Source organism: Pholcus phalangioides, unplaced genomic scaffold (assembly GCF_987345545.1).
Source record: "Pholcus phalangioides strain wild (caught in Gottingen) unplaced genomic scaffold, Ppha-v1.0 ptg000017l_1, whole genome shotgun sequence".
Classification (NCBI taxonomy): Eukaryota; Metazoa; Arthropoda; class Arachnida; order Araneae; family Pholcidae; genus Pholcus; species Pholcus phalangioides.
Window position 1 is genome coordinate 40,893,501 of NW_028301610.1, and position 11,593 is coordinate 40,905,093.

Consider the following 11,593-nt stretch of genomic DNA (forward strand, 5'->3'; position numbering starts at 1 on the left):
GTCGCCCTTCAAATAGTCGGTGGTACAGTCCCCTCCACATGGTAAAACAATCTGACGGTTCGTGGTGATGCTGTGGTGATTATCGAGCTCTCAATGCGAAGACAGTTCCTGACAGATATAGCATTCGGAATATTGTGGATTTCACTATGGATCTGAGTGGGGTAAGTGCATCTTTTCTACCATAGACTTGAAACGCGCTTATCATCAAATATAATTTTCAGCTTCCGATGTACCAAAAACTACTATTGTCACCCCTTTCCGAATTTGAATTTAACGTCCTCAGTTTCGGGTTGCAACACGCAGCGCAAATGTTTCAGCGCTATGTAGACGAAATATTGCAAGGACTTCCATTCTGTTTCCCTTATCTAGACAACGTGTTAATTGCATCTTCAAATCTTGAAGAGCTTGTCTCTCATGTGCGTGATGTCAACATGGACTAAAAATCAATATCAACAAATGCGTGTTCCCATGCAGTTCAATCAAATTTCTAGGACATTGTCAACTCGCAGGGCATTAAACCACTACCAGCTAAGTTCGATGCCATTCACTCTTACCCAAGACCCAAAAAAGAGGCAGAACTTTGCCGATTTGTTGACATGGTAAATTTTTTATGTTTATTAGGGGATCTGTGAATTGATGACGGGTTTGACTGTCACTAGATGGCGACAAAGGTTCTACTGTGTGTGATTTTTATTTCATTTTTAATTAACTTGTATTATTTATGTAATTTATTATTTTTAATCTGGATTCTATGTATATACATTTATATTTTATTTTCATTGTAAATATATCTTATATGAAATATTGTGGCAGTATTGGAAATAATGTATATTTATGTATATGTATGTTGTGTCTGGAATGCAGAACCCATTTTGGGCCGCCTCTGTGAGGGGGGAGTTAAGTTTTATATTTATATTTATTTAAATACAAACTACAAGCAAAAGCCGTGTTACAGTTTGCATATATGAATACAAGAAAAACATGTATATATAAAATTCAAAGTTTAAAAATATGCATCAGTATTACTGCATCTCAAAAATCGGTACAATGGAGAATTTTTCAAAACATCAGAACGATATGGAGGAACATAAAAAAGATTACGACATCTAAGATTGATTCGTGGGCAATAAAAAGTAAGGGCCCTGAGATGGCGAGTTTCAAGGGAATCTTAACAGAACGATGAGCGAAGTATTTCGTTTGGTAAGTAGTGATTATATGACTGATGTGAGTACTAGTAGCAGTCTTGTAAGAGAATGTGGCTGTTGTGAATAAAAGTTTGTCGCATATTCGATGTGACGTCATCTTTTCATTTTGTGACTGAATTGCAGCAACAAATTAGCCTCGGGTGGAGGATGAAACCTGATAGAAATTAATTTTCAAGTTCAGTTTTGATTATATATAACATTTTTATGGCGTCCACGACAGAATTGTTGCTGCCGTTGTCTCTTCTCTGTCATTGTTTTTGAATCGCTGCTAGACATGGAGGAATTGAAAAAGTTGCGAAAAGGTTTGCACATCTCCCTCGCAGCATATTTGAAAGCAGCCGATGAAGAGCTGGGAAAAGACAACTGTGACCATGAGAAATTGCAGATAATTATCACGAAGCTGAGTGATAAATTTGATAGACTGGAAGCCACTCAAACTTGAATATTGGAGCTTTTAACGGAGGAAACGGAATTTGAAACTGACTTTGAAGCGGCTGAGTATAGAGACAAATTTTTGTCTTGTTGGACAATAGATTGTCCCTGTCTCGACTAGAGTGTGGTTCTAATGCAAGCTTGATCAGTGGAACTGTGATGCGAAACCAGAGAAAATTCAAATTGCGCAAATTGGATTTAAAGAAGTTCTCTGCGGATCCGCGAGAATACTTGTATTTTGGCAAACTGGCTCCAAAAACCCATCAAGATCATGAACTGGTGGCAGCTGAGGACAAGTTCCAATATCTAGCACAATGCATAGTTCCAGATTCTCGAGCAGCACAGCTCATCGGAAGCTTCCCACTGACTGCTGAAAAGTATCTGAAGGCCGTGGAGCAGCTAAAAGAAAGTTTCAGGCGTGATGATCTGTTGGTGCAGATATACGTGAGAGATTTATTGGCGTTTGTGATGAAAAATGTGTCCAGTAGAAAGAAGTCCGATTTGTCAGTTCTTTATGACAATATCGAAACAAAGCATAGAGCGCTGAAAAGCCTGGGACGGACTAAGGAAAAGTTTGTTGATTTCCTTATGCTACTCGTGGAGTCCTGCCTTCCAGAAGGTGTGCTGGGTGCGAAGTAGAGTCTTCCAAGATGATGCTACCGAAAGGTCATTGGAAAAACTGATGACATTCTTACATCGGGAAGTGGAATCCAAAGAAATGATACAGTTAGCGCGGACTGAGTTTGTAAATTCTGTGAAGTGTGCGACAACTGTGAACCCACATAGTTTGCATAATAACTCTGACGTTCCGACAGCAGCCGTGTTAATGACCACAGATGAAGGTAAGAGGAATGTCCTATGTATTTTTTGTGAGAAGCCTCATCCAAGCGTGAAATGTTTTAAAGCAGACAAAATAAGTTTGGACGAGAAGAGAAAAATTGTTAGAAAGAAAAGGGTAGGTTTCGTATATGCTTAAGATGTGGTCATTTGAAATTCCAATGCAAATTTAATGTAAAATGTTCGAGATGCAATAACAACCATTGCCCCAAACCAGAGGCTATAATAAAACAATAAGAAACCAACCCAACCCTTTCTAAATAGAAGAGAGGGTCTTTTTTTGCAAACTCTTTGTGTGAATGTTGAAGTGGGGGTAGAAGAAAAAAAAAAAAAAGGAGCACTACTGGATTCTGGCTCTCAATGTGTTCTTACATTAGTAAGAGAGTTCTGGGGAGAATGAGTGGTAACCCGATACGTCAGGAGAAAGTAGTTCATGGCTTCTGGGCCATCTTAAGAGTATCATGGGCCCCGGGCCAAGTGGTTTTTCGGAGACCCTACCTGGTAAATCCTAGAAAATTTCAACCGAATCTCACTTTTGTGAGGCCCCCTCTTCTCTTCAGGCCCGGGTGTGCCCATGTGTTAAGACGGCACTGCATGTCCTCTTCAGGGAAAAGAAACAGAACTGGAGCTTCATGAGGTTTATGTGATTGGAGTCAGTGATATAAAGGGGACCTTTAAATGAAAAGTTTTGAGGTTTTTTTTCCCAAAAGAAAATTTGTGGTTTTGTTGTCCATGTTGGTGATCAAAAAATTTTAGATTTGCTTATGAAGAGAAATATTGAAGTAAGTGATTTCCGGGGTGGGAAAATATAGATCTTTTGATTGGAGCTGATGTTTTGGGAAAATTACTGACTGGCGAAAATGAGGTATTAGTCTGGTTTAACGGCAGTAAAAACAAAATTAGGCTGGACGGTCTTGGGTAAACAAGAAGGGGACAGAGAAGATATTATGACACTCCTGATGTTGAAAGTTTCCAATGATACATTGCCTCAAATGTGGGAATTGGAGAGTCTAGGGATTCGTGACCCTATTGAACAATTAAATAAGAAAGGTTCATGTAATGAAGACATTAATTTTGAAGATAGAATGACAATAGATTCCAATGGTAGATATGAACTGGAGTTGCCATGGAAGAATACCTCTGAGATTTTGTCGGACAATAAAGCCCTTTTATACAGTGAAACCATTTAAGTCTAAAGCATTTTTAAAATGTGTTTTCTCATTTTTCTCTAAGCTTTATCATTCATTTTACATGAAATGGCTCAAAATCTTTCTGAAGCAGAAAAGTATCTATTATTACTACACCACACATGTACCTCATCCATATTCCTCTGCGAAACTTTTAACGAATTGGTACATGTTGGAATGAAGAGAAATATCTAAGAAGTGATTCCAAGATGGAAAAATATTAATCTGGTTCAAGTGAGTTACTCATTGGATTCCCTTTGATCAACACGAAAATTTAGCCCATGACGTGACTGTTTTATGAGAGCTGATGTATCCATATCAACTAAAATAACTGTTTGCTGAATTTGCATTCATTAGCTGAGGCAGAAAAGCATTGAAAACAAAATCTTTGTTAGCCGAAAACTTTGTAAGCTGGGGCATTCATTAGCCAAGGTACACTGTATCTTGTCTAGATACATCCTTTAGTTGTGCACTTGACTTGTGCAATTCCTGTTTACTTTCATCTTATTGTCTTCTTCTATTTTCAGTTTCATGTTTTCCCTATTCAAGAAATTCACCCTGACATAACCTCTTTCATGGAGGGAATATACACCATAATAAAATATAATCAGTAAATTTTTAATTTACGCAAAAGTTCTAATAATGCAAAAAATTTTAATATAATTTTTTAAAATCAGTTTTATATACATACGTATCTGGCAGAATACGTGAGTAACATTCGACTGAACCAAATATTCGGTAAAAAGGCTGAATAGTAATTGAATACTTGTCGCATCGTTCCTGAAAAGAGATGTCCATAAAAAATATAGATGTCAAACATAAGTAAAATACAGCAACCCAAAATAAGAGCAATTATACCACGGGAAAACAAATAAAGTACTTTCTTTTTCCTTTTATTTTGAAATACTTTTGCTGAAAAATGCATCTAGAGTTCTGCTTAGAGGCCTTTCATACGGAGTGGATGCGGACGTGGGTCCGGAAGAAGTTTTAACAATTGGAATATACCGAGCCTTTCAGACGAGCCGAAATATCTCAGCACCTAGGAAATGTTCATGCTGGTCAGGACGTCGTCCGCATGTGTCAAAACCTAAGTGCGGGCTCCGCATCCGCACATAGAAGTTTTGACAATAGGTTTATTCTGAGCTATTCACACGATGCGGATGCGGAGCGAATTCGTCCGCATCTTTGGCTACTTTTTAACGGATTTTTTTTAATTATTTTGCCATAAATACCCTTAAAAACACCATATGAGGGTCCCTGTTCATCAAATATGATGTACCCACATACGTCTATCCCTTTGTTTCCTTCTAAGATTGAGATATAGCAACTTTAACTGCCTTTTGTCCATACTTAACAATTTTATACAATAAAACCTGTCAACAACCTGCCACTGACAGGACCAAAATTATAAGCCGTTCTGTTCATTACGAATATTTAATTGACTACATACTTTAATAACTTTTAAATTTAATTTAAAAAATTTAATTTTTTTCTTATTAAATTTTAAAAAAAATATTTAAAAAAATATAAATATTTAAATTATTTTTTAAATTTTTAATTTTTTAAACTTAAAAAAATACTTTTATTAAACAACGTTATCCACATACAGCATTCACTCAGGGCCGGATTAAGATGATTGCAGGCCCTAAGCACTTGAATAGTTTTGGTGCCCCCCCCCCGATACCTACGAGTATATTTTACTCGATATTGAGTCTATAAACTAAAAAAAAAGTGAAATTTTATGTTTCAGAAGTGACTAATCTAAGGATGGGACTTCACTCTAAAAGGTTTATGAAAGTTATTTTATAAAACTTGAAAAAAGCAACCAATTAATTTATCGGTTGCATCCGATCAGCTTATTGATTGCATTTTTAAGAGAATTATTATAAAATTTTTATAGTGCAATCTGGGCTTAAGGCTGGGATCACACTGTAAAGTTTTATAAAATATATTTTATAAAAGTTGAAAATTCAACCAATAAAGCTCACAGGTTACATTCGAGCAAATGCAACCGATAATGTTATTGGTGGCATTTTTCAAGTTTTATAAAAGGGATTTTATCAAACTTTTATAGTGTAATACCAGCCTAAGGCTGGTTTTCTTCAAAATCTTTTGAAAATATTTTAAGACATTTCTCCCATCCACTACTTGTGAGGATCGGAATAAAGACATCTTTATTCCCATATTCTATGTGGCTCTAGATTAAACCACCAAAGAATGCCTCTAGGCACTGAATCAGGGGTGAAGGAGAAAAATAATTACAAAAATTGCGAAAAAATAGTTTTTATGCACAAATTTCAAACTAAAGATGCGGGCGATTCGTCCGCATCTTTAGTGCTCGTGTGTAAGGGTATGCGGCTCCACATCCACTCCGTGTGAAAGAGGCCTTATTCTTACGCAATGTTGAAATTTTCACTTTGTGGAATGCAGCAGTTTTGTAACTGGAGTATTGGTTGTACTATAAAAGTACCCAATAACATTTACTGTAGAGAAATTGATTTAGACCTGTTTGCCGTACGTCCAGTTTTGGAAGATTCCAAGCAAGGAAAGAGGGAGGGAAGAGGATTTTTCAAGGTTGTTTGAATTGTTGTGTAAAGACAAGGGCAGCCTTCACAACGCTTTGCTTTTGCACACCAATGCCAGGTGGTTGACCCGGGGTTAAGTCCTGACGGTGCTGTTCGTACTTCAGCACGAAGTAGCTCTTTTTTGGGAGTGTTCGACACTTCATGATTTCTTGTCACAAGCCAAGATAAATTCAACAGTCTGTCACTTGGAAGGAAAATTATTTTTCAGAGTCGTGAATGGGTGATCAGTGGATATCTAATCCTATCAAAGAAAGAATCCTTTCTTTTATTTTGAACCGGCTTCATTGTCGATTCCAGAAAAGGAGAAATTGCGAGAGCTCACAACAGATACCACTCTGAAGATTCTCTTATATGATTTTTGGGCTCGCTGCGGTCAAATACAGTGAACTTTCTAAAAAAACCATAATGTTTTTATTGCCGTTTGTCATCACAGAGTTTTTTGAAAGAGTGTTTTCTTCATATACTTATATAAAAAATAAATATAGAAGCAAATTGAACACAGCTCCGGATTTGAGTTTGTATTAATCCTCTTTTAAACCTAATTTTTCAAAACTTCGTAATTTAATACAGTACCAAATATCACATTAATTTTTTTTTCCAATCTTTGTGCTAATTTGTTTGCTTACTTCAAAAATAAACTATATAATAAAAAAATAGACTATTTAATTCAAAATATACCTATTTTAGAAAAGTTTTTGGAATCTGCAATGATTGAAACAAATTGGGGGGAGTTGCCTGGAGGATTCGTGGTCAGGGGTACGTGGAAAGGAACTGACCTAGCTGGGGGTACATGAGCTGAAAAATGTTAGGAACCCCCCTGCACTAGGATAACATTATATTCTTCCTTGCAAAGAAATTGTATTCAGTTGATATATAGTATTTCTATTTGAGAAAATAAATAAATAAAAAACCCTAAGGCTAGAAAAATAGGTAAGTTGATTTGCTAAAGACTATGTAATTGAGATTTGATGCTAATAAACAGGTGTCACATCAAAAACAAATATTGCTTTTAAATATGAAAATTCCCGTTGAAAATACACATATTGGTTGCATGTAATGTTTAAAGTCACTATGTTATACAAAGAATAAATACTTAATATGATTGTAAAATAATTTTCGGCTCTGTACAGAATTGTTTTGGACAATATATGTGTATTTTTTCATGTAAAATATACAATTTGAATAGAGCATAGCTTAAAAGCTGAAGGAAAAACTGTGGAACTATTTGATATTTCTCAATACAAGATGAGATTCTCAATTTTCAAAAAATTCTCCAATTTCTTATATATGTGTACTGATACACTGGTGAAATAAATTAAGAGAATTTGCATATTTTATCGAATTTCATGAAAAGAACTGAACTGAATGTAAAACCACTGCTTCTAGACAAAAATGGAAATCTTGTACGTCAAATACGTAAGTGCACACGTGTGTGTAGGCGGAGCCAGTAGAGAAACAGGCTTTATAAGCGCAGACGCATTTCGTTCGCTAGCACACCTCAGCGAATTTCTTGGTGTTATTTTGCAACAATCGGTCAATTTCAAATTGTAACAGTAAAAATGAGTAACCACCAACGTTTAGATGATGGAATGAGGTGGCGAATTGTGTGGAGGCTAGAAGCAGGCCTATCTCAAGTCCAGATTTGTAGAGAGTTCAATTTAACGCCCAGCGTCGTGTGTAGCTTATGGAAACAGTTCCAGGATACCGGATCCATCGAGAGAAAGCCTGGGCAAGGTCGTCCAAGAGTCACGACGGCCAGAGAAGATCGGCATTTGTTGATTATATCGAGGCGTTAACAGGAGTGTTACAGCTTCTTAGCTATTTCGTGACTTGTATGCAGCCACAGGAACCTGTGTATCAAGGGTGACTGTTTCCAAAAGACTTCATGAGAGAGGGTTGTTTGCAAGAAGACCTGCTGTTTGCGTCCCGCTCACTTCTACAGACAGGAGAATCCGTTTATCATGGTGCAGAGAGCATAGAGATTGGAGTATGGATCAATGGGCGCCCGTTCTCTTCACTGATGAGTTCTGGTTCAGCCTAAGCACCAATTCTCGCCGTACGTTCATATGGAGAGAACCAGGGACCCGCTACCTACCCTCTAATGTCCGCTAAATCGACCATTATGGCGGAGGAGGTTTAATGGTCTGGGCAGGCATCATGTTGGATGGCCGCACACCTCTCCATGTCTTTGAAAGAGGCACTGTGACTGGTGTGAGGTATAGGGATGAGGTCTTGGAGCCCTATGTTTGTCTTTTCAGGGGTGCAGTTGGCCCTGAGTTCATTTTAATGGACGATAACGCGAGGCCACATAGAGCTCTTCTGCTCGATGATTTTCTAGAGAGTGAGGATATTCGCCGGATGGATTTGCCAGCCAGATCTCCAGACCTTAACCCTATAGAGCATGTCTGGGACGCTCTGGGGAGGGCAATTGCAACTCGTAACCCCCCCCCCCCCCAGGAACCATCTAGGGAATGAAAACAGCATTGCAGAACGAGTGGGACCAATTGCCACAAGAAATGATAAACTGCCTTATTTCAAGTATGAAATCACGTTTGCGAGACCTGTATATCTGTAAGAGGGGACCATACCCCCTATTAAGCACGCGCTTTCTCGTGGCGATCACAGCGCCGCAGTACCCCTCCCATCCAGTGCAGATTACACCATCTAATTATCGAGAACAAAAGAAAATAAATAAATATATATATATATATATATATATATATATATATACAATTCCCTACTTCCCTCTTTTATTTAAAAATAATCCCCGCTTCTGAAAACAATCCCTAAGGAATTTCTTGTGGGGCAAAAAGTTTATCTTATTTGCCTCTGCATGTGCTTGAAATCGATCAAGTCTATGTCTGTTACATCAGAATTTCTATTTTTGATCAGAAACATAGAAGGCGTGAGGGGAATCAAATCATCGGAAGTCTCATAAACATATGTGAGGGGCCGTGAATTAGTGACAGATTCACAATTGCAAAGACACGTAGCAAGCTCTTCATGTGAAAGTACTGATTTTCCCTATGTACGTCTAAGTAGCTGTTTTATGACACTTACTAATCTTTCCCACCAAGCGGCTGTTGGTAGATTGAATTTCCAAAATATTCTTCTTGTTTTGGTTTCCTTTAGAATCGTATCCCAATCCAACCATGAGAATTCATTATTGCACCTCTGAAATTAGTGCCGTTATCCGAATATATTGTTTTCGGTTTTCCGCGTCTTGCAATAAAACGCCTCAGAGCTAATAAGAAAGTTTCAGAGGCAACAAGCTCAAGGTGAGTTGCACAATATACAGCACATGTGAATAATGCTGTCCACACTTTATCAGCACTTTCGGTTATACGAGTTTTGACTCAAAATGAGAATCAAACAAGTTGGGTATATTTATGCTTGTTAACAAGTTAAATAGCAGTAATCCCATTCTAGGAAGAAAGCTTTTCAGACTTCTTCTTCCCATAGGCGGAGATAGACTTGGAAGTCTGGGGGGGGGGGGGCACGATGATGATGTCAATTCATATATGCATATATACATTAGATCAGTCAACTTCAGCTTTGACGCTGGGGGCGGGGGGAAGCATTGTCCTCCCACACCCCCTCCGTACCTCCGCCCATGCTTCCTCCCTTAATATCCAACGGGGGGGGGGGGCGCGATCACCACACCAGGAGTCTGATAATATGGTAGAATGAATCTGCCCCGTATTTTACGGGACAGTATTGACTAGCAAAAATTGCCTCCTCTGACACATCACTCTGGAACCGGGTGTAGGGGGGCGCCCCTAGGTCTAAGAACGGCCCTGGAACAGTGGCGTCGGAGCCGGGGGTGCTCGAGCACCCACGGTAATTTGTGGCTCGGGTCTGAGCACCCCCAGAATTGATTGAGAAATCGTAATTTCCAATATAAAGCTCAAGACGAGCACCCACAAGTTCGAAACATTTCCGACGCCCCTGCCCTGGAACACACAAAAGGGTTTTTTTTAATCTAGCTCCGTAGTTATAAACAATTACAAAAAAGATTTAACAAAATAAAACATTGTCCATAAAAATTTAGTAAATTACGCTTTCACCTAGGGATCAAATATTGTTTTAAAACATAATTACATTATCTGCTAGTTTTTTGGGCTAAAAAATGAAATTAAATAATAATTACTTAATTTTACCTTGAAAAAATAAATTTTTACGGAGTGCCACTCTTTTCGAAGGAGAACTAAACATATATAACTGAAACTGACTAGAGAACTCGTCGTGTACCGGCAACCTCATTGGCGTTTTCGTATCTTTGGCGACTCTTTTGTATTTTGGAAGGGGCTCGTTTCCACCACCAGATGGCGCTCGACAATTTAAATTATCGTACAAAAATATTTTTATTTCCTATCTTTACAAGAAATACCTAAAAACGAGAAAACTTTTCCCTAGTTAGTGAACATCTGAGCTAATATTCCTATAGATAAAGTTCTCATCCTCTAGTAGACCTCTCAAACTTTTCTGAGACTTTAGTAGACCGCCCCAGCGGCGTATTTATGGGGGGGGGGGCCGCTTAGCAATTACAGAGAAGAGGCAAATTTGAGGAATGAGTGTCCAAGAAAATTTGTAGAATGGGAGGGGGGCCAAGGCCGTCTTAATAGCATTATGGGCGCCCGGGCCAAAAGATTTTTCTGAGGCCCTGCCAGGCAAATTTTCGAAAATCTCAACCAGATCCCATTTTTGTGCGGCCCCCTTTTCTCTTCAGGCCTCCGGGCCGTGCCGTAAGACGGCACTGGAGGGGGCGGCAAAATTTGTATAAACCTGAAAAAAAAAATCCGTCTCTGCCCAGACAGCAATTGACTATAGGTTAGTGAGTGAGCAAAACAGTGACTTAGAGCGTGAGTACGAATGCGAAAAAGAGTGACATAAGAGCGAGTGACCTAGAGAGTGTGCAAGCATGTGAATGACCGTGACCTCAGGGCCGTCATTTCAACTTTTTCCGGGGGGGGGGGCGGCGGCAAAGCACATATACTCAATGTATGTACAGGGTGATCAGCGAATAAGCCCTTATTTCAAAATTAAATATCTCTACAACAAAGATCAATAGAATTATGCGGTAAACGGTACGTTTATTAGCAAAACTGTAAAAATGTTGTACAGAAATTTCGAAAATTTAGTTTTTTTTTTTTTTTTTTTTAAATTAAGGGAGATTTTGGGGTTCCGAAAATCCTCATTTGTGTGAAGAGAAACCACTGCATTCGCCTAAAGTTACTGCATGGGCTGCGGTATGCGCCAGAGGCATTATCGGCCCCTTCTTCGTGCGAGAAACGATTACTACTGAACGTTACGTTACAATTTTGGAACAATTTGTCAGCACACGTGG

The 11,593-nt window shown here is 38.5% G+C and overlaps 1 protein-coding gene across 1 annotated transcript in view; it reads right to left on the bottom strand.

Annotated features, from left to right (window-relative positions):
• The window catches only part of LOC149073241 (osteomodulin-like), a 104,844-nt gene extending 94,332 nt beyond the window's left edge, over positions 1–10,512 (bottom strand). Inside the window, exons 1-2 of the mRNA XM_089246179.1 lie at positions 10,407–10,512; positions 4,353–4,441 (exon numbers count right to left, since the gene is read on the bottom strand). Of these exons, the coding sequence (XP_089102305.1) occupies positions 4,353–4,441; positions 10,407–10,509 (192 nt within the window). The 5' untranslated portion in view covers positions 10,510–10,512. The remainder of the gene's footprint in view (positions 1–4,352; positions 4,442–10,406) is intronic.
• Between the last annotated feature and the right edge of the window lie 1,081 nt (positions 10,513–11,593).